This window comes from Syngnathus scovelli, chromosome 1 (assembly GCF_024217435.2).
Source record: "Syngnathus scovelli strain Florida chromosome 1, RoL_Ssco_1.2, whole genome shotgun sequence".
Taxonomy (NCBI): Eukaryota; Metazoa; Chordata; class Actinopteri; order Syngnathiformes; family Syngnathidae; genus Syngnathus; species Syngnathus scovelli.
This window is the reverse complement of record NC_090847.1, coordinates 7200363-7224567: the sequence shown is the minus strand read 5'-3', so window position 1 is coordinate 7224567 and position 24205 is coordinate 7200363. Positions and strand designations below refer to the sequence as shown.

The 24205-nt window shown below is 41.8% G+C and overlaps 2 protein-coding genes across 7 annotated transcripts in view; one reads left to right on the top strand and one right to left on the bottom strand.

Moving 5' to 3' along the window:
- Positions 1-24205, bottom strand: part of LOC125977089 (uncharacterized) — a 213648-nt gene that overhangs the window by 144499 nt on the left and 44944 nt on the right. Inside the window, exon 1 of one of the 2 annotated variants that reach the window (XM_068651505.1) lies at positions 12819-12908. The exons of the other annotated variant lie outside the window; for it this stretch is intronic. The gene's annotated coding sequence lies outside the window, so the exon portion shown is untranslated. Of the gene's footprint in view, positions 1-12818; positions 12909-24205 lie in introns of those variants that run through there. 2 annotated transcript variants of the gene reach the window in all.
- The window catches only part of flt4 (fms related receptor tyrosine kinase 4), an 85884-nt gene continuing 64672 nt past the window's right edge, over positions 2994-24205 (top strand). For 2 of the 5 annotated variants that reach the window (XM_049732941.2, XM_049732934.2), the window contains exon 1: positions 21879-22159. In XM_049732941.2, the coding sequence (XP_049588898.1) occupies positions 22102-22159 (58 nt within the window). In that variant the 5' untranslated portion in view covers positions 21879-22101. Of the gene's footprint in view, positions 3127-6622; positions 6715-7274; positions 7468-21878; positions 22160-24205 lie in introns of those variants that run through there. The other 3 variants (XM_049732950.1, XM_049732971.1, XM_049732961.1) reach the window with 3 other exon arrangements.

The window sequence follows — 24205 nt, the reverse complement described above, 5'->3', positions numbered from 1 at the left end:
ACAACCGCATAGTGAAGTTTGCTGACGACACGACTCTGGTGGGTCTCATCACAAAGGGCGACGAGACTCGGTACAGGTCGGAGGTTGACCTTCTGACCACGTGGTGCAGGGACAACAACCTCCTGCTGAACGTTAATAAGACCAAGGAAATCATTGTTGACTTCCGGAAGGGTCACACAACACACCTGCCGCTGATCATCGATGGTGCTGTGGTGGAGAGGGTGAGCTGCACCAAGTTCCTGGGGGTGCACATCAGTGAGGACCTCTCCTGGTCCGCAAACACCTCGTCACTGGCAAAGAAAGCTCAGCGCCGCCTGTACTTCCTGCGGAAGCTCAGGCGTGCATGTGCTCCTCAGGCAGTCCTGTCTACATTCTACCGTGGCACTATTGAGAGCGTCATCACCAGTTGCATCGCTGTCTGGGGTGGTAACTGCACTGAACAGAACTTGAAGGCCCTGCAGCGCATAGTGAATACGGCGGGTAAGATTATTGGTGCTTCGCTCCCCTCCCTGAAGGACATTTACACCTCCCATCTCGCCCGCAAGGCAACCTCGATTGCCAGAGATGTGAGTCACCCGGCTCACTCTTTGTTTGACCTTCTGCCCTCTGGGAAGAGGTACAGGAGCCTGCGCTCCCGCACCACCAGACTTGCCAACAGCTTCTTTCCCCAGGCTGTTAGGGCCCTGAACTCGCTACCCCCTTCTGCGTAGCGTGTGGCACTGTTGCGCTATTTTCGGGAATGTCTGCTGTACGCGCACTTGCTCCTTTTTTTTCTGCTCCTCTTATTTATTTATTTATTGTTGTGTTATTTATTCATTATTTATTCAGCACGCTTTTGTTATACTTGTTACTTGTTTGTCTGTTGTGAGCCATGTCTTGTCACCGTGGGATAGGGGGGAACGAAATTTCGGTTTCTTTGTGTGTCTTTGGCATGTGGAGAAATTGACAATAAAGCTGACTTTGACTTTGACTTTGACTTTGACTTTGAAAAGCATCCGTGAGAATTGCTGGTCTTACAATGAATCACAATGACTTTTCTAATGACTTTTATGTTTGCGCAGTGGCAAACTACAAACTGTTGAAGAAATAATCTCATTATCCTTACATGCAGGAGCATAGTCATCATTTCAGAAATGGGGCATAGGGTCATTTGTTCTCAACTAAGTCAACTTTTATGAGAAAAAGATCATTCAACTGCTCCTCACCATAGTGGACAAAGACCTAAATAACCAAACTGTCAAACTCTGGCTGAGGAAAAACACAATTATAATAAAACACAAGTAGTCAGATAATTAAATCTCCAATGGCGAGACTCAACATGTAAATTCAGCAAAACCGGGCTCTTGTCCTTGTGTTGCAAAACACATTCATGGACGTCAGCTTGGACACAGCATAGAAGAGGATAGATGTATACTTTGTCATTTGGATTTTACAACACAACTGGCAGACTACAGGTCCTAATCAAAATATTTTCTTCACTTATAAAAGTTTCAACAATAAGTGCTTTTAAGTCAAAGCATAACCTAAAAAAAATGTAACACCACTTCCAGACAATTGTTATATACTATACTCCCAAGTATTTTAAACAAAATATTGTTTCTATAATAATTAAATAATATTGCTTTAAAGACTTTATACTACTAGTAAGGAGTTAAAGTCAATGCTCTGTGTGATTATTATTGATGACTTCTGTTACATTGAAATGAACATAAGTACATACAGAAAGCATGCACGCACGTATTCAATTGCTGATGTGGAATGAAGTGACTATGTTTATCAAGTAGTTCAATACAGGAGATTAGATGCACGCATACACGCGCACGCACGCGCGCGCGCGCACACACACACACGCACAAACACGCACGCACGCACGCGGTCAGGCAAATGCATTTTTCCAGCAATTCTCTGTCTGTGTCTCAGATTCCACTTGGATGTCATTCCAAGCCTCATCACTCTCAGAATCTTCATTCTTGTTCTTGCTTTAGCTGTGTCCTCTTTCTGAAAACCAACACTCTCTGGCGCTCTCGACTTGTTTCTCTTCAGCGGCATTATCTTACTGTCTCTGGTGTATGGTGTTATTTTTTTCCATTTTTATTTTGAACTATGTAAAAACAAAAATAAACTAAGAAGAAACAATGGAGCAGTAAATCTAACACTGACGAACCTTTCAGTATGCCGGTTTATACGACAGACTACTGTTGCAGGCATGTTTAGTTTTATGTTCTGGTGAGGTTATTTAATGATAGCTAGAAGTAGCTCGGGGGCCTCATCGAACCACTTAATAACCACATGTATGACTACGATACCATTTAAACTATAAATAAATAATTCCTGCATATGTGCAGAAATATGCACTCGTAATACAATAATTTTTTTACGATGCATTCCGCACTACATGAATGAATACATCCACTCTCTTAACTCAACAACAAAGAGTTTAAAGACAAAATAACGACTCTGATCCCCCCCCCCCCCCCAGAGTAAAGGGCTCTGTTACATAAAAAATATAATTCAATAATCATACTTTCAAAACTGCTAAACAGCAAGCCAGCATTAAGTGTAAGAATTCAGTAGGTGCATTTTTTCAACTCAACTTTTATTTTTGTACTTGTTAAGCACTATATTTGTCCAACATTTCCTTCCACTGCTTAAAAAATTAATGGGTATAGCACATTGTAGTGTTGTGCAGTATAAGACCTGGTGTAAATGCTGCCGTCTAACGGTGACCAATAGTATCACAACCTGAAACTACAGTCGCCCTCTGCAAACCCGCGGTGCGGTCCCTGCATGCAGATTCACATATACACAAATTTTTGTCTCTAATGTGTGATGTAGTTCTGTGCGTGTGTATGTGTGAAACACAAATGAGCATGATAAACATTTTAAAAAAAATTGGTATAAATTAATTACGATTTTTTTCAATTTAATTATTTTGGACTATAATAACACAAATTTGATCTGTTAAATGATGATTAACTGGCGTAGTTTTTAAATGCATTCTTTAATATGAAAAGGTGGAATATGCATCTTGTTTGTTGGGTGTTCCCCTACTTGAATTGTGTGACACTTTCCCTTTAAAATCAGCGCTTTTGCGATTCCGTATTTCTGCTGATGTCCACGGGTAAGGTAAGCGCCACGACGGCCGGATAAACATTTCTGTTTGCTTATTTTATTTTATTGTATTTTTTATTTTATTTTATTTTATTTGTGTTACGTTTCCGAGTCATTTAATTAGTGTAGGGACACTTTATATACTGTTTTAGATAACGCAGTCTAAATACGCCACCACACCAACACACGCGAATTCCCCCTTGAAGTTTCTAAAAGTACATTTAAAAAAAAATTATGTCGGTATTCCTGTGTCAGATGTTTTCAAACGTACAGTTTATTACGACAGAAATGTATGTATGCATTGCCTTTAAGGAGTTGAACAACAAACCAACTAGCGTGGTAAATTAACATAAAGTACCAAATCAGGCTTGCAAAGAAAAACTTGGATTAGAAACGTTAAGGTAAATCCACAGCATCACAGTGATCATTTTAACCAGGGAACTGTGGCTTTTTTTTAGTCACATCAGAAAAACAAAAATGGCCTCCAAACCTTTATTACTAAAATAATTATAATCTCGCAAAATTGGCTCACAAGGTGTAAAACATGAGCCTGTTGACCACAAAGCTGGTATATTATCTCCAAAAGCTATTATTTATTCAGTTGTATGCAGTGGCGGTTCTACACTGAATTACTCCCTGGGCGAGACTATTTCCAAGACCCCCCTACCCCCTGACGTTTTTTTTTTTAGAACCGTACATGCTCCAAAATGTTGTAACTGCAATCTCAATTGAGCTTGACATACCACAATTTAACTCTTTTACAAAACATCTCTCCATGAATTATAAATTTAAATAAACCGCCTTTACATGCTTGATAGAATGTGCTTCGACACACGTGTAAAAACACTGGCTCTAATTTGTTACGATAATGCTGCCTTAGCCAATTGCTCACTGACTTGTTACGTTAACTTGGAAACTCCACACTAGCCTCAGGCTAGTCCGCCCGACCTGCAGCTGGAGAGGATGCTAAATTGCCGATTCCCCACACTGTGATATGACAAATATTCCGCTCATGCTGCCCCCCCCAGCATGACATAAAAAAAATGCCACCCCGGGCAGCTGCCCATGTTGCCTGTGCAAAAAAAACGCTACAGGTTGTAATAATTTGGACACGAGCTCTGGCCTCATATTTAATGCTGATGGCATGATAACAATGAGCAAAAATATTGTGGTATCACAACATTAAAATTACAGCTCAAACTTAACCTTTTTTTTTACCCTTTTTTTTTGTTTTTTAAAATATTTGGTTAAATAGAAACAGCATGTTGTCCCCCAGTAAAACTATTTTAGTTTTCAACAAAGAATATCCGGCACAGAACAAGTGTCTATTATGTTAAGTTTAAGTAAATAAATGTTAAGTTTAAATAAATAAACTTTAACATTCTTCTATTACGCAGCACGCCTGATGATCTTACACAACACACTATGTGACAAAATACCCTTGATTGAATCACTGAGCCAAGCCTCTTTTGGAAAGGGTTAGATAACCTCCTACCATCTTGGCGTACACTTGCACAATAATGAAAAATACTGTATCATAACTATATTTTCATATGTAAATGTGGGCAGCATGGTGGTGTAGCAGTTAAGAAAGTTAAAATATGGCCACCAGCTTCCTTTTGTGGAGTTGCACAGTATACTGGTACTAGAAAAGTATTGTGATACCTTTCTGTCAAAAATAAAATTGTGCCATTTTTAGTTCTGTCACTTTAAGAACAGCTCTCTATTTCCTCTGCGGCTACAGTGGGTTGTGCCTGTCTCACTCCCAAAGCGTGCTGCTCCTGGAGAAACAAGAAGCATGCAGTGAAATCTGGAATCATTTTGGCTCCGCTGTCAACAGCCAGGGCAAGCCCAAAGACACGACAAAGCCTGTCTGCAAAGCTTACTATTAAGCTCCTCAATCAAGAGGAGAGAGAGCACATTGGATATGGTTACACTAAAGACTCAACGGACATCTGTACTCAGCACATTTTCTACTTTTACCAGATTTCGGTTTCAAATCCATGGCCTCAGAACAGTGAAGGGGATTTGCTAAGCAGTCGGCTACTATTCCATGTGTTCCGGCTCCTGTTCCAATGTTCTATGTTGCAAAAATGTCCAGTTAGGTCACTGAACCTTTCAGTTGAATGGGTGCTAAAACGTGGAACATATTTTCATCCAGTAGTCTTATCTTATACTAAGAGCAATGGGAAAGATTTCCATTCCAGTGAAAAAGCAATTGTGCATTGGCCAGGAATCGAACCCGGGCCTCCCGTGTGGCAGGTGAGAATTCTACCACTGAAGAACCAATGCTTACACAGTACATTTCAGGCGAGCCATTCAAAGGCTTCTAGGTTTGCGCCATCGCCCATGAACGTTTAACACTATGTGAGTCTTCTCTGCATAAAATGGCTAAACTTTTAGTCATTTGTTGATTAGGTTCTTGCAGCAACACGGGTGTGAAATTTAAAACTCAGTCAGGGTTTCACTGTGTCCTCTTCAGTAAACAGGGTCAAAGCAGGATCAGTAGGTTGTCGTATGGCCAGGCATCAAATCCCAGCCTCCCACAAGACCTGTGTGTGTGTGTGTGAGGGTGGGGAATTGTTTGAATGTTTTGAAGCTTGGTCCAAATGGGTTAATGTATCATAAAAAGTCAAAATAATCAGCCAATATTTTTGTTGATAATAAAAACTCATTCCGACCAATTAAATCATCCTGCCCTTTTACCTACGTGACGCATAATCGATTTATATCATAGATATATACACTCAGTTGAAATGTACGGTGGCAAAACTTGTCCGACTTCCAACTTGTTGGCATTCCTCTCCCTCAAAATGTACGTGACAAGCCGAGATTTCACCCCCGAGCTTCTCAAATCCAAAGTGAATACAAACATCCACAGCAGTCAAAGAGTTAAATATCAGTAACACACACAAATTATAACAAAGTTTATCAAGCAGATGCATAAATAGCATGTAGCATAATGGCTTATGAAAATGAGTAGAGAATCTTGTCAATAAACACTTTTGCCATGATTCCGTGTCAGGGATTTTCAAATGATGATATACTTTTTAATGGTTATTCTCCATGTATTATATTTAAAATTGGCTGTAGAGTTTTGTTCTATGATTTTTTTTCCACATCAGCTCCAATTTTGCAATTAGAAACAACTTGAAAGTCATTAAGCTGCATTAAACAGATTGTGTTTGACATTTCCCTCATGCTGTTGCGTTAGCAAATATTTCCCATCTACACATATCCCATTTGCTCAGGCAAGCTCACCAAAACATCCCTTTGTATGACTGACATAACAGTCACATAGTAGGCACAAGGAGAGGGATGAAAATAACCATTTGAAAAAAAAAAAAAAGGGTTTATGATTTGTGTAAACTTTGGCTCAATCGAGATGAAGGTTTTATAAACACATCAAACTAAGCAATAAACATTTTCAGCATCAGTTTTGCGCTTTCACTTGACTTGAGTGAACGAGGCATGCGTTCTTTGTTGTGACACTTCATTATTTGTTCTGCAGAAACAGCTGAAAGAGGCAGTGCGGCGCCTGAGGAAAGATGACTTCATCTGTGGGATTCACAGACACAAAGACAAGATGGATACCACATAAAGGTGCGCTTTGCAGAACACTTAGCAGATAAGAATTCATGTGCCCCTCCATAATGGCTGTTGACAGTATGCCGTTGTACATACGTAATGATGTTTGCAGATGGAAGTGATGTGTGCTTTGATGTGTACAACGATGGCTGTGTTTTACAGCTTAGATATCAAATATTATGGATTTGTGGTCAAATGTAAAATAAAGTCAATCAACGTCTGTCAGGGGCGCAAAAAGCGTAGCTGGAAATGAAAACATCATGTGCGATCCAGATAGACAATAAGTATGCACGGTCAAGACGAGGACCAGGAAATGTCCAAGCCTGTGTAAACATTCTCTAGTTGTTTGACAAACAGACCTGCGAGTCAAAGAATGAATTTACTCCACCTTCTTCACATGTGTACTTTTGCCCAAGTGTTTGAAGCGCTTGTTGAATAACATCATAGTATTCATAGACTTTGTTTTCTCGCTGCGCAATAAAAAATAAATTTAAAAAAAGCATAGAAAGCTGCTTCGCCAAGAGCTGCTTCAATGATTCCCTCTGGCTTCAATGATTCCCTCTGGCCAATATCAGCGGGGAATTATGATCTCTCCATCAGATCCTGCATGATGACGAGGCCTCTCTGCTGGAGCACTCACAGACGGAGTAGGAAGAGGAGATGAAGAAAGTCATGTGGAGTGTATGGAACACGCAGTAGAAGCTGGAGAAAAATAGAAGGGCGCTTCAGAGAGCGAGCTCCGCCATAAAGGCTTTAGCCATGGTTAAGGTGAGACGCTGACAAAATCATGCTCAAATCAAGTCAATCACTTTCTGACAATATTCCACAGGATGTGTTGTAATCAGCCTTCTATTTGTGTATAGTCTTATATGGATTATGTTCTTATGTCCAAGCAAGAGCTTTATTGATTTCAAATAGGCGATAATCTGACCCAATCAAAACTGTGAAAAAAAAACCCGGTAACGCTCAAGTCAAGATGCTTAAGGTAGTTGTGGTAAAACATGACATCGTATCGGGCTACTATACTCTGGAAACTGGGGTGTGCTACTTTGATGTACCAGCTGAGGTGCCGTTGAGTCAATTTCAACTGATTTGTATAAATTATGGAATAAATTATGGAATTGAATGAGATTATTGGGCTCAATGTGACGCTAGTATGGAAGCAGGTGTTTAGAACATTCAAGAATATTTACCCATCTCATTATATTGAAAAAAAGTACACCTGATTTAATTTCTTTACTTGAGTAAAGTGAAAAGTTCTCTAGTGCAAAAATAAAAATATTTTTTACATTATGTTATACGACACAGAACCTATTTTTATAACTTGGCATATAATTTTTATCTCGTCTTTAGTACTCATACTAAAAAGATTTTATCAAATGTTACATTGGATGTTGTCTAAGAGCAACTCATGTCAGCCTGACTTTCATGTTATCAAAATATCAAAACAAAAAATGCTCATTGGGTAAACTGATCACCAAAAAATGCCAAATTAGCTACTTAAGATTATAGAACAGAAAGTGCAAATATCTGTGTTCAAATCTGTGGAGTTGAAGTCATGTTATCAGAAAAATAAATACTCAAAGTATGGGAAAGATCAGTGATGTTTGAATATTCTTACCTTTGCTTCAAGTAAAGCGATTTTGTCAAACGCAAATGCTGGTTTTTCTTTGGGAAAGGCATCGTGCAAAGTTTATTCGCATCTTATTTGGGAACATTTGTGTCATGCGAACCAGTATAAATTGTACATCATAACATTAAAATAGTGAATACGAATGGAATGCAATTGAATGAAGAGCAATGCCCAAAATATGTGACAAAAAACATTAACCTTCATTTAGCTCTGGACGAGCAATTGAAGGTAATAATTGTAAACATTTTGTGACAGAAATCTCCAATGTATTCCCGTTAATATTTCTGAGTTCTTCTGGAAGGTGTGCAATTTGTCCAGCGGCGTTTTTCCAACATACTTGTGGATGGTTCAAAGTAACTAGTAAGTAAGTAGCATGTTCTGCCCTATTCATCCATCCATCCATCCATTTTCTGAACCGCTTAGTCCCCACGGGGGTCGCGGGCGTGCTGGAGCCTATCCCAGCCGTCATCGGGCAGTAGGCGGGGGACACCCTGAACTGGTTGCCAGCCAATCGCAGGGCACACAGAGACAGACAACCAATTGCACTCACACTCACACCTAGGGACAATTTGGAGTCTTCAATCGGCCTACCAAGCATGTTTTTGGAATGTGGGAGGAAACCGGAGTGCCCGGAGAAAACCCACGCGGGCCCGGGGAGAACGTGCAAACTCCACACAGGGAGGGCTGGAGGTGGAATCGAACCCGCATCCTCCTAACTGTGAGGCGGACGTGCTACCCAGTGCGCCACCGAGCCGCCCCTGCCCTATTCAAATCATGTTTTTTCCAACCAGTGCATTTCCAGAGGCAATTTTCCTCCCTGCAAGCGATTGCTTTTCGGGACCAACACACTGTCGCATGTCATTAGAGTTTGAAAATATTCCATCCACCCATCCATCTATTTCTGTCCGGCTTACCCGAACTCTGTGAATTCTGCCGTACCATCATGGCAAATGCACATTTCAAAGCGTACCTGCATACAAATTCTGAGGGAGCAAAGGAGGCTGGAATGTAAGCTTTCCGAATCAAGAACACAATTAGCAAGATTTGATAATTGCAGTGCAGCCACTGAGCCGGTGCTCTGAAACCCCCGAGTAGCAAAAAACTGAATGCTCCGGTCTCAAAGAAGCCCAGAAAGAAATACGTGCCTACCTCGGAGACAGTGGAGTGTTTTGTGTGAAAAAAAAAATCCTTGTCATGGCAACAAATGAGCAGACGGCTCTCAAATATTTGAATTTTTAGTTATGATGAAAACTACTACAGTATGCGGAGGAAAACTTTCACATTTCATGAGTCATCTTCGTCATTTCACATTTATATTAATCACACTGCTGTTTGTCTACTTCATGTCATTATTTGTGCTGTCACTCACTGATGGGATTTTTTTTTTTTCTCCGTTTCCTTTCTAGCTTCTGCATCTCAGATATGTTTTCTTTTTGTTGTGATGACTAATGGGTTGCTTTTGGCACACTTGCTTTCTGTCACGCTTGTTTAATTTCAATCTCATTGCATACCACAACAGTGCCACGTTTGCTGAAGCTATAAGTATATAAGTATATAAAGTTGTGTATGTATTTTATGGAAACCTGAAAATGGGAGGACGCTGCTGTTTGACGTGATGCCTACAGACGCAAATATGTGGCTCAGTTACATCACACGGAAAAAGACGCTCAAGTCGCAGTAATCAGGTGATCATTTTTTGGTCTGCTCCATTAGATGCAAATTGGACCGAAAATTTTCAGCTTCCACAAACTGAGTTAATTGCCGCAAAGCTACGGTGTCAAACCTAAAAGACTAGATGGACGATACTAATGAAGTTTTTGTTCCACCGGCTGGTGATGTTTTCAATTTAGAGAACCATTATATCAAATATTATCAGTGCTGCAAGTTAATGGATTCTTTCACCTGAAAGGTCTCTCATCACTAACTTGCAATGTGGAGACAATGCGCAGTGTAAATGAGCTCCGTCATCTTCAAAGACAAAACACTGGCGCTGGAATGTAATGGAGTCGTAAACGCTTCCTTCTACGTGTAAAACGCCATTCATTGGAAAGGAGAAGGCATTTTGGGTCTTAAAGTTGGGTAACAATGAGTCGTCGACACGTGTTTAACAAGATTTCGGATAGAATTTTAAAGGCATTTGGCAAGAAATGGAAAACTGTCTCGATGTATGCCACGTAACTCAAGGGCTGTAATATTTATAAAAAAGTTAATAAAACCATTTCTATGATTTTTATGTTCATCTATTGCTATAAAGATCAATAACATTCAGGAAGTTAGGAGTTCCTGAAAAGTGATATATAAGGTAACCTAAAGTAACAGAGACTTATGAAACACTGTGTTTCATAAGCCTGTTTGACGGTAGCTCAGCTCCTCACCTAAGAAGAGCTGAGTTTTCTCAAACGTTTTTCTTCAATGTTGATGACCACTTTTTTTTTTGAAAGGGCTAGGAGGCAAATCATTGCCCTTCTTCAGCTTGGAGATCAATGGCAGCAGCTAGAGGGCTTGGTCCATCAATCTCCTCCATTACTCACCTGTTGCCCTCCCGCAATAATGAAGTTGTACTCAATATGAAGCTAGTCCTTCTTTTATCAATCAAAGGCTCTTATCGCCGCTACTCCCAAGGTTTACGGTTAGGAATACAATGTATTTGAGAGGAGACTGAGGGCAGCAAGAAAATGTCCATGACGATGCAACACTGGCAATTGAAATTTTCGAACGTAGGATAATTAGTGGCTGACTCATTAAAACAAGTTGCCAAACGTCCGTTTCAGCTGTGTCAGTCTGTGTACGGCTGTCTTTACTGACAGTGTTTGGAATCACTCCCAGTCTACTACATAGTGCCCTATACAGTAAAGTGAGTTTGTCACTTTGCAATAAAGTTCTGCATATCTAAGCTACTGTAAGTGATATTTCAATCCAATTCATCAAAATTATGTTACAGGCTAAATCCCTGCTGATATATTTGTTTTGGATTCATGATAGGCTTCATGTTTTGTTTTATCCAACTGCGCCAAGGCCGAACAATCCTGACCTGTTCCATTCCAGTTGCAGCTCCGTACAGTTGCCAATGATCCCTTGCTTGACGCCTAGTGCAAGTGGACTGTAACAGCAAAAGGTGAATAATAGATTTCTGTAATTTGTTGTCCCCTCTACACAAAGTGTCATTTTTGTGAAATTCTTGCATAATCATGCAAACTAATAAACAAGCCAACGAAATGTAATTAAAAGACATCTCTGCCTTGTGCTCAAGCGCCAGAGGAAATAATTGCATTCTTGAGTCATTCCTCTGCGAGTGCACTCAAATGACACTGTGTATGCGTAAACAGTTATGCATACATTGAATTAAAGTTTTCCTGATTTGTGTAGTTGGTACGAGCTGACGTATCTAAATATTCGTTTGACATTATATGAATTATAAACATTGAGAATCTTTGGGCCATGCACATTATACACTGTATTAATCAAACACTATTTATTTGGGGAAATTATTCATCACAGGTTTAATTTGACTACGTACCATATGTGAAATATGTTTTATTTTTCTCTAGCTAACTGAAAGTACTATTCTCTGTTATTGTACCCCGCTAATGGGGAAAACCCCCGGAGTGGTGATTTAGTTGCTGCAGCTGCGACAGTGCACACTAACTTGAACTAATCATTTAAGCACCATCAAAGCTCAAATCCATGAATGGGCAGTAAAGTGGGTTGTCCGGCCATCGAGCATCTGAACTTTGGGATACACAGGCTAATCGCTTGACGCTCCAAACTACAGGCAGAAGTGCGCTCTTTGTCGTTATCTGCACAAACACACCTGGGCACCCGTGTCCTGTTTCCTCCCACCGTGTGAAAGGTCAAATAAACAGAGTGACAGTGGGGATGACTCCGGGCCACTCCGCAGGTCGCTGCCAAGCTGCAGCAGGATGTCTCTGACATATCTGCTGTGTTGACCTGCAACAGGGTGAGACCTGAGCTTTTATTAGGTACACCATGGTTTACTCGCACTTTATAGTCAATAATTCCAAGACTGGTTGCGCTCCCCTGGATTGTTCTGGAGATGGTACCTGTAGCAGATATGGTGAGCACTCACATAAAATTAGACATTAAACAGCTTCTCTTATATTTAGTACTGTACTGACCTATGAGTTTAATTACAATTTATTTTGAGAATCTCATTTTGAATTTGAACTGAGCGTGCTATATTGTCTTTAAGTATGGTTGTTTGTCTATATGTGCCTTGCGATTGGCTGGCAGCCATTTTAGGGCAGACCCCTCCTAGTGCCCAAAGACCGCTTGGGTAGGCTCCAGCACGCCCGCGATCCTAATGAGGTGCTTTAGAAAGCGAAAAGATGGGTGGCAAGAGAAACAACACTCGGATCTAACAAGGGAACTGTGCTTCCACATGCATCACTTTTGCATCACTTAATTGTATTATTACATCACTTCACTGGTTTCTTTTATATCAAACAAATTGTTTTAGGTTATTCACCTGACATGTTTCGGCGGTTACTTCCGCCTTCATCAGAGTGTCACAGATGTGATAGTGACGCGTCTTTATCAGCTGATGGATGAAGGCGCGGCTCACCTGTCAGATTTGACCGGTGAGCCACGCCCTCTGCTGTCCATTCACCTCTCCAGAATGCTGGAGCACTACAAGTCAGCCATAACCGATCACTGTAAAAGAGAAAACCACATCATGGACTGGGAAAAGGCCAGAGTCATCCGCACTGAAGAAAATAAACATCAGCGTTGGATCAGGGAGGCCATTGAGATCCGCAAGCGGGGCCCGAGAACCATCAACAGGGATGAGGGAGCCTATATGCTCTCTACAACCTGGAACAGCATTCTGGAGAGGTGAATGGACAGCAGAGGGCGTGGCTCACCTGTCAAATCTGACAGGTGAGCCGCGCCTTCATCCATCAGCTGATAAAGACGCGTCACTATCACATCTGTGACACTCTGATGAAGGCGGAAGAAACCGGCGAAACATGTCAGATGAATAACCTAAAACAATTTGTTTGATATAAAAGAAACCAGTGAAGTATTAAATAAGGAAAAACAAAATGAACTTAGTACAATTATGTATTATTACATAATGTAAATAAATCTCTGCCAGTCACAGTTGCTTTAGTTTCTGCTCAACAAAATTGAAAACGTTGTTAATGGCCTTGGTGGATTCACTACTGTATTCTGTAGGTGTTCGATGCCTTACTTAAGATGACATCAGGATTGCTGGGAAATCAAAGTGGCCCATAATGGATCATTATTCATCAATTTTGATCCCCCCCCCACCCTTGAAACAAACTTCTCATCCTGAAAACAAACCTTTTCTCATAAACAGAGAAACCTTTGCAGAAAATGCGCTTTAGCTTTTGAGTTCAACTTCTTGGTCATTGGCAGTGTATGAATACCCACAATTCTCCATCCTTCGTTCTCCATAAAATCTGGATAATCCAGCTTGCTCCCACATTCCAAAACCTTGCATGGTGGGTTTATTGAAAACTTAAGTTGAGCAGTGATCAGTCCAAGGTAATACACTCCTGTCACCCAAAGTCTGCTGAGATAGATTAGAACTCACCCACAACCTCGACAGCAGTCAGTAAGCAGACCAGCATGTATTTGTGGTTTGATTTTCTTTGCAGTAGGATTCAGTCTCTGTTTCCCAAGTCTCTACAAAATGAGCTACTTAACTCATGCTGGAAAAATCAGCAATCACTCGCTGACTTTTTCCTGCATCCCTTTTAGTGTTTAGATTGTAATATTTGGTTTATTAGAGCTCAGTATGCCTTTAGCCTCATTTTTCTTACTTCAGGGCAGAGCTTTGAGGGCAAGAAAGGCACCATTACAGTCGTGGATAAATGGCACGGCAGAAAACCAGCAGTCATCCATTATGGTCACTGCAAAAGTACGCCCCAGGGTATCAGATCGAAATGCCAACCACTAGCTGTCTGTCGCCTTGTGCTCAGCTTTCCCTTCATCCAGAGGCAACTCACAACAATAGCCTCCACCTAAAAGGCTCCCCTTATTATTATGATGCAAGACCTGGCAACGTTTGATGTTTTTTCTGCCACTACGTTAAAAGATGTTTTGTGGGACATTGGTTAATACTGCCAAAGGTGGATGGACAATTCTCCCGCCGAGCCCACCACAAGGCCTCGTGCAACAATTTGAAATCCACTGGTCTAGCGCAATCAGACACCAATCAATGTCTAAGTCTTCTGTAGGAGGGTCTTTGAAAGTTGTCAATCGCTTTGTAATCTGCATTACTGCCACCACAAGACTGGAGTGGGACATTAGGGCTTAGTATACGGTAATTTGCTCAAAAGCTCTCATCACAAACTTGCAGTATCGCTCTCCGGATCTCATCAGATTGTGCTGCTGTGTTGTAACTGTTGTACGTGATCATTCCTTTGCAGGCTAAATCAGTATGTCTTAAAAGACTGGGAAATCAATTAAAATATTTCTGAATACATTTTTAATGTACAGAAAATGAAAAGTTGGATGGATATTTGAAGATAATAACTTAAAACATACAAAACTGAGATGTATTACTGATTTGCGGGCATACAAATCAGTGCAGAACCGTCCTGCTTCAATGACTACCGCCCCGTGGCACTGACGCCCATCATCATGAAATGCTTTGAGCGGCTTGTCATGGAGCACATCAAATCCGTTCTCCCCCCCACCATTGACACTTTCCAGTTTGCGTACCGTGCCAAACGGTCCTCTGAGGATGCCATCTGCTCTGCCCTCCACTCGGCCCTCACCCACCTGGAGAGAAAGGACTCATATGTGAGGTTGCTGTTTGTGGACTTCAGCTCGGCCTTCAACACCATTGTGCCGCAGCGACTCATCTGCAAACTCGACGAGCTGGGCCTCAGTACCTCCCTCTGCAACTGGCTACTGGACTTCCTCTGTCAGAGGCCTCAGGTGGTGCGTGTTGGCGACAAAATCTCCGCCAGCATCACGCTGAGCACGGGGGCCCCCCAGGGCTGCGTGCTCAGTCCATTACTCTTCACCCTGCTGACGCATGACTGCACTGCGACCTACAGCGACAACCGCATAGTGAAGTTTGCTGACGACACGACTCTGGTGGGTCTCATCACAAAGGGCGACGAGACTCGGTACAGGTCGGAAGTTGACCTTCTGACCACGTGGTGCAGGGACAACAACCTCCTGCTGAACGTAAACAAGACCAAGGAAATCGTTGTTGACTTCCGGAAGGGTCACACAAAACACCTGCCGCTGATCATCGACGGTGCTGTGGTGGAGAGGGTGAGCTGCACCAAGTTCCTGGGGGTGCACATCAGTGAGGAACTCTCCTGGTCCGCAAACACCGCGTCACTGGCAAAGAAAGCTCAGCGCCGCCTGTACTTCCTGCGGAAGCTCAGGCGTGCATGTGCTCCTCAGGCAGTCCTGTCTACATTCTACCGTGGCACCATTGAGAGCGTCCTCACCAGTTGCATCGCTGTCTGGGGTGGTAACTGCACTGAACAGAACTTGAAGGCCCTGCAGTGCATAGTGAATACGGCTGGTAAGATTATTGGTGCTTCGCTCCCCTCCCTGAAGGACATTTACACCTCCCATCTCGCCCGCAAGGCAACCTCGATTGCGAGTGATGTGAGTCACCCGGCTCCCTCTTAGTTTGACCTTCTGCCCTCTGGGAAGAGGTACAGGAGCCTGCGCTCCCGCACCACCAGACTCGCCAACAGCTTCTTTCTCCAGGCTGTTAGGACTCTGAACTCGCTACCCCCTTCTGCGTAGCGTGCGGCACTGTTGCGCTATTTTCGGGACTGTCTGCTGTACGCTCACTTGCTCCTTTTTGCGCCTCTTATTTATTTATTGTTGTGTTATTTATTCATCATTTATTCAGCACGTTGTTGTTTACTTGTTTACTTGATTGTCTATTGTGGGCCATGTCTTGTCACCGTGGGATAGGGGGGAACGTAATTTCGGTTTCTTTGTGTGTCTTTGGCATGTGGAGAAATTGACCATCAAGCTGACTTTGACTTTGACTTTGACTTGACACTATAGCGTTAAACGGATTTTCATTTTAACACTATACTTGGCGTGGTAAAAACGGAACGCAGTAATCCACTCGGGTGTACGCAGAGGACCCCTTTGCATTTGACCCAAATGCATGTCAAGAAAGTAGAAACTCTGCCACAGTTTGGCATTAGCCACCAGTGCTTCTAATCAACCGGCAGGTAAACAAGCAAGCTCCCGGGAGCTTGTTTACCTGCCAGCTCGCTTGATGTGTTAACCTTCATTTCACAGGAACTTTAATTATCCAACTTCTTAGTTACTTTCTTGTGTCATTTCTCCATCCATTCATTATCTGAGCCACTTCTTTTAACTGTCACTAGGTAAAATAGCAAAACCTTTTCATAATATACTTTTAGAGCAGATGGCCAAGTGAAAATCCAAATTTACCCCATCTACATTGCTATAATTTCACTGGCTGGATATGAATTCAGTTTAGCAAGACAAAATATGGCAAATGTCTGTCCTGACTCAGCATTCTTCAAAGGCACAAAAGCATTGCTCTGTTTTCACCATTAATCACTCGTGTCTGGTAAAATTATGACTAAGATTGCTTCTTTGGCTAGATTTACGTCTATGTGAATACACAAGTCCATTCCGTCGTATCGCTTTCCTCGATCACACAAGGCCTGTCCATTTAGATTACACCACTCAGATAACCCAGTCAACCACATGCACACACACACACACACACACACACACGCACACACACACGCACACACACACACACACACGCACGCACGCACACACACACACACACACGCACACACACACACACACACACACACACACACACACACACACACACACCACATAATGTTTTGAAATCCAGCAAAGAGCCAAATGTTTCCCTCAGGAACTGTTCCGTAGAAGTATGTGAATATTTGACTGACCTCTATTACTACATTAATGCTGATGTTTGCAAGAAAACTGGGATAACATAATTGCCCACATATCAGTGTTGTGTTGCCTCCAAATGCTACCTTAATGTAGAATAAGATTTGCGCAAATCTGGTAATAACTTCATGGGACCAAAACTAATGTAATAAATGACCGTTGCTGTGACCAGTCACGGTGAATTTGAAAGGCTTAATTGTCCATTACTTGCCCGCAGCTAAGTGGTGCCATTGCAAAGGTAATTCAAAGATTTTTTTTGCCCCCAAAGATGCCTATTGTACTCTAAAATTAGGATTTAAAAAAAATATGACCAGTGTCCATATACTGCATCTCTTTAAATAGCACAGCAGGAGGCTGAGAGGGAAAATTGAGCCAAAGCCAGATTACCGTCTGGCTATAAAAGATTACCTTGGGCGATTTACCCTGTGCTGTTAGAATGATTTTTCTTCCCCAATCTGCTGGGAAAACGGTGGGGCTGCAATTGTAAATTGTAAGCCCGTTTTGAGGTCTACGATCACACATCATTATGTGTGTTGAATAGCGAGTTCACTGATTAGGAATTGACCTGTAGATTGCCTTGTTGCGTGTATGGAATGTTTTTATAATGTATCTCCTAATGTGTCACAATCAAAATGAAGAACCACAACCCAGCGGCCAAAAAAGCTAAAAATTGCTAAGCTTATGTATATTACTTCCTAGAACCACTATGCTTTTAAATTCTATGTATTTTCTGGCAGTCTTGATGCCCTGAGGCACCATGCTGCATTTCCCATTACAGTGTTTTTCTTTTTTCATGCCTGGACTTGTGCACCTTTCACCTACGTGCATGGCCACAGTGCATCAGCTGAAAATGAAATACCAAAGACGTGTGATTCACTAACAGCTGAGGCTGGCTTCTAATCATGGCAAGTGTATATCTTTGGTGAGAAGATAAAAAAGATAAAGCGCACCGGATTTCAAACTGCAAGCCACTTTATTCTACTGAGAAGCAACTGCTTGGAAAATGTTCATTTTAGCACAATTGCTCTTTGTAGTTTTTGGTAAGGGTCGTTAACAAACATGACCAAGACTTGCTTGTGGGGTTGATTTGGAAAATGTCCAATAGAAATCATTCCAGAGAGCACTATCGTTTTGTGTGCCTCACTGCAAGCAGCGGTCATTTCTTCTTCATTTTTCTGTTGGCCTCGCTTAGTTTGTGAGAAGGCAGTTTGTTGCCAGTGTAAAGTCAAAAGGTCTTGCAAAATTATACTTTGATAGAGGCTTAAAAAAAATAAAAGGAATCTTTTGGCACATCAAAAACATTATCAGTACCAGGTTGTGCTTAGCTCTGTAGAGGTAATAAAAGGTTTTCACTCCTGAAAGTCTCTTGCCAAAGGTGCTGCAGTTGTTAGATGAAAGATGTTTGCTGCCAAAATAAGCAGAGAAAAATGTTGGATGTATATAAGCGTGCTGGGAGGAGGCTGGCATGCTGCATGGTGCCGGACAGACCCACTGGCACGCACTTCGGAGTTAACCACTTGCGAGCATGAGCGACATCCTTCCTTTGCCGCTGGGTTTGGATCCCGAATGTGTTTCCTGGCCCGCAGATGAGCCGGATGGACTGTTGGCACCTCAAGGACGGGTCCTTGACTCTTTAAGTTGTCTCTTAGGAGCCTGCTGCATTATAAACTTTTTGGAAATGACACAGCAGGGACCACCGCGGCGCAGCCCCGCATGACCGCTACTGGCTGTTGTTTGTTATCGCTTTTTTGCACGGATGGCTCGTCTAAATGCTGATGAGCACACTGCAATATTCTATTGGACACTTGAGTGTTTTCTCAACTTTATGGCATTATTGGTTTTATATTTGGGATGAGATTTGGTAACTCCCAGCATAACGTTTTGCTAAACTATCAATGTGATTTAGTGTGTTTATCTTGCTCTGAAGCTACAGAGCCCAGGGGGTGAGAGCTGGGGAACATTTTAAGTACAACCATTCAATCTCAACATTATGCTATAAGGTCACAGGGGTGGCTTGCCCTGAGGGATCCGGAGAAAAACCAAGCACAATGATCTCACGACCGTTTGTTATTCCACACTCTCCTTAGTTTCTTTGTGCCTGTGGTTTATTCGCTGTCACCAAAGATAATAAAATTGAGAAAGACAATCAGGCATGTCCCGGGATTCTGTTAAGCACGCCTGAGCGTGGAGTCATACAGCTATACTAATAAGACAAAAGGATTTCAATTTTGGGGGTGAGGGAGGGGGCCTCGATTTTCCTCACTTACCGTGCTGGGAATTAAACATTTATCATACTCGTGTTTCGCTCAGCGGCACAAATTGCTTAATAAATGACAACACCTACGTGAAAGACTGGGCACGGTGTGTGTTCACCTTATCTTCAGCGTCCCTTGTTATGACAGCCTCTCTTTGTTTACACAGTCACATTTAACATACTCAAAGTCATGACACAGCAGGGAGTGACTGGCTGGCACTTTTCTTCGATATAGTAGTTCTAAACTAAACTCATTTACATTCAGGAGACAGTGTGTAGTGGGTGGAGGAGAGTCTTAAATTACCTTCTGTCGTCTGGAATTTATATTGTATTGAACAATGTGTACAGTACAAAAGTTAGTGTGCTTTCAAAAAATGAATAGCAGACGTTTCGACCTGCACAGATAAAACCTTCGGAATAATGAAGAGATTTATTACCTTGTGTAGAAATAACAACTGACCTTACTATAATATGGGTGTAGAATGCGATTCATCTTGCATTTATTTGCATCTTCTAAATGCCTGTGGTAACTCTGTACTAATGTATGTTGACATTAGGAGTGCTGAGCAATTAGAAATTCCCTTCAAAACATTTCTGGCACAAGCGCAAGGACGTGCGGTATAGTTACCTCAGCCAAGGACAGGCTGTTATTTTTTTGCCAGAAAGTATGTTTCTACAAAAACAGCCTTACCAACCTTTTTGTGAGGAGGTGTGTGACAATATCATTTCACTGTTGGTTGCAGAGGTGATGGTTCCCTTCTTTTGGCGCACAGTATTTTGGCATTTTCACTCTTGAATGTCAGCATTACTTTTTGCTATTTACACAACTGCCAATGCCTTTCTACACTTGTGACAAGTAAGATTGTTAAAAAGGAGCTAAACTCAAAATGTCAACACTTTCTGTTACAGTGTCCTCATTTATACATTGAAAGGGTACAAATCAAAACAACATTTGGTCCAGAAATGATCGGGATGTCATTTTTGGGAAAAACGTGTGCCTTATTTGTGCTGAATATCAGCTTGTCTGTAGGGCATGGTGGTACTCTGGTTAGCACGTCCGCCTCACAGTTCAAAGGTGAGGGTTCGATTCCAGCTCCGGCCTTTCTGTGTGGACTTTGCATGTTCTCCCTGTGTCTGCGTGGGTTTCCTCTGTGTACTGCGGTTTCCTCCCACATTCTGAAGATATCCACGGTAAGCCGATTGACCATTCCAAAATTTCCCTTTGGTGTGATTGTGAGCGTGAACGGTTTGTCTGTGTGCCCTGTGGTTGGCCAGCGACCAGTTCAGATTATTTATCACGTACCGTCTTCAGACTGCCGAGATAGGCTCCAGCACGCCCACGACCCTCGTGTGGAAACACGGTTCAGAAGATGAATGAATGAATGAATCGGCTTGTCTTTTGTTCCCCTAAATAAACTCTAGCCCCAGCTTTTTTACAGAGCTAGGAAATCCGTCCATATAAGGCTCATTATTCAAAAAGACACCGGACTGGATCAGTTTACAAATGTGTGCCAAATTTTGCAGCACATCTGGCCATTGTCTGGTCCAGTTATATTTTGCTCTCTGAGTTATGAAGTTATGAAGCGATCTGGATTTCATTTTTGCAAGGCAAGGCACGGCAGCTTTATTTATATAGTACTATACCACAGTTCATATACAGGGCAGCTCAATTTGCATCACACAACAAAACAAACACCTAAAATAATTTTTCATCACATTTAAAAGCAAAGTATACAAGCAGATTTGATGAGAAAATATTCATTAATTAGCAGAATATTCCCTATCAATGACCTTATTTTATTTATTTTGCATTTTGTCTAAAACCCACCAATTTCTGTCGAGGCAATCCTGGTTCATTTTCCATCTAATTAGGAGAAGACATCCAGATAAGGTGACAGTCTATTTTTTTAAATGTATTTATCACTAGCTAATTTGCAGTTTTGTCAGACAGTTCACAATGTTTGATTAATGTGTATTTCTTTTTATTCGGATGGGCACTATGCAAGTTGATAATGGGTATCGTCTTTAATGGATCGTACTTTTTCATTCTTAGTAGTACATTACAGAGTCTGTACTTTAAGTAAATTGAAAAACTTTAATACTTTTACTTTCATAGCAGCGAAATTACCTGAACATATACTTTAGTATGAGTACTTTTTCTACCTCTGTACACCATCGTCAAGATCTTTACGATAACATTAGGCTTTATATTACGGCATGTCACCATTATTATACACGCACGCTTGAATGATTGCTCCAGTCATGAGCAAAGGAAAGGGAACTCATTCACTTCCTATGCATCCTTTCCACAAACCAGCGCCCACCACCCCCACTTAGAAACGCACACACACACACGCGTGCAACATTTGGGATCTGCCCCATGTCCAGAACACAAGCACGCATTGTACGCGTCGTGTGGCCGAGTTTGACCTGAGTCTACTGCTCTGTGGACGCACAATACCATCAGCCCACACAGTAGCCCCCACCTTTTCTTTTTTTAACTCCAATTATTTACAAGCACACAATTTAGTGGAATCACCGTCCAACCTGTTGCACTTGTGGAGCGGAGTCATTGGAGATGAAGACACATGTGAAGTTTTTCTATCGCACGTGGATTGGAGTTGCTTACGCAGCAGGTGAGAAGATCGCAAGAATTAAATTTAATGTACAAAAAGTTGAAATGATGGGCGCAAAGTTTGAGCTTTCCATATTATTTTAAATAACGTGGGATGGATGGATGGATGGATGGATGGATGGATGGATGGATGGATGGATGGATGGATGGATGGATGGATGGATGGATGGATGGATGGATGGATGGATGGATGGATGGATGGATGGATGGATGGATGGATGGATGGATGGATGGATGGATGGATGGATGGATGGATGGATGGATGGATGGACAGACGAACGGGCGGATTGACTGAATATAAAATGACAAATGAATATAATCTGTTATTTTCACATGGGTGGCAAAGTGATGCTCTGGTTAGCATGTTAACCTCACAGTTCAGGGTTTGATTCCAGCCTTTCTGTGCGGAGTTTGCATGTTCTCCCTGTGCCTGCGTGCCTTTTCTCCGGGTACTGCGGTTTACTCCACATTCCAAAAACATGCATAGTAGGCCGATGGACCACTCCAAATTGTCCGTAGGTGTAAATGTATGCGTGAATGGTTGTTTGGCTTCACGTGTGCCCTGTGATTGGCTGGCGACCAGTTCATTGTGTTTATTGCCCACTGCCTGAATTCAGTTTCGGTTTGGCTCCATCGCCACCACGATCCTTGTGAGGTGTGTATATATATATATATATATATATATATATATATATATATATATATATATATATGTATGTATGTATGTATGTATGTATGTATGTATGTATGTATATAGACCGTAATTTTCGGACTAAAAGTCTCTCCGGAATATAGGTTGCATTAGCCATAAAATGCACAATAACGTGAAAAAAAACATATATAAGTCACTCCGGAGTACAAGTCGCATTTTGGGGAAAATTTATTTGACAAAATCTAACACCAAGAACAGACATGAACGAGCAACAACAGGCTAAACGATAGGTATGCTAATGTGACATAAACACAAAGAGCTGAGAACGGGCCTGACGTAACATTCAGAGTTATTCAAATAACAATTACATAAATAACACGTTTATAAAACCATCTGTGTCACTCCAATTTATTAAATCCATCGATCGTCCTTTATGGAAACGATGCCGCGTATGCGCCGCGCCGCTGACGTCTAAATATTCTAAATATTCCACAGACCCATATAACGATATATAAAGTATATATCAAATAACAATCATATAAACAACAATATTATCAAACTATCTGTGTCACTCCAAATCATTAAATCCATCGATCAAATTCCTCGTCCTCTGTCAACAATGCCGCGCGTGCGCCCTGACGTCAGCCTCGTCGTTATTCCACAGATCTAGTATATAACTATATTATAGCGTTAACAAAGTACAAGGAAAGACGTGGGTTTGGTAAAGAGTTCAACGAGCCAACAAGTACGGAACTGTAACGATAAAAACATATACAAGTTGCTATACGAATTAAAATATATCAAATAACTATAACATAAATAGTTCACCACCACACGGCCCCAAGCACCGGCGTCGACTTCCAGGTCTGTGGCGGCGTGGACTTCCATCCCTGGAGGTGGCACTTCCAGCCACGGAGGTGGAAGAGAGCTCCATAGAATAGGACCAGGCGTGCGTAAAAGCCATGTCCGAGCCCCATCCACCAGGGACGGACAGCCACCCGGCCGAGCGCCGGCCCCCGACTTCAATCCACGGAGGTGAAAGAGAGCTCCGCAGAGTAGGACCGGGCGTGCGTAAAAGCCATAATAGATTTTCAAACCTTCTGTGTCATTCCAAATCCTTAAATCCATCAAACTCTTCGTCCTCCGTGTCACTTACAAACAAAGCCGCTAATGATGCCGGTAGTACGTGGGGCCCTTCGTCTTCTTTGTCATCCCGTGATCGAATCTTTGTCCTTTATGTAAACAACCTCCGCGCCGCGCCACTGATGTCACTTAAAATTAAATTACAGTAATCCCTTGCTACATCGCGGTTCGTTTATCGTAGTTTAACTTTTTATTTTTTTTTATTTTGAAAATTTATGAAAAAATTCACATAAGTCGCTCCTCAGTATAAGT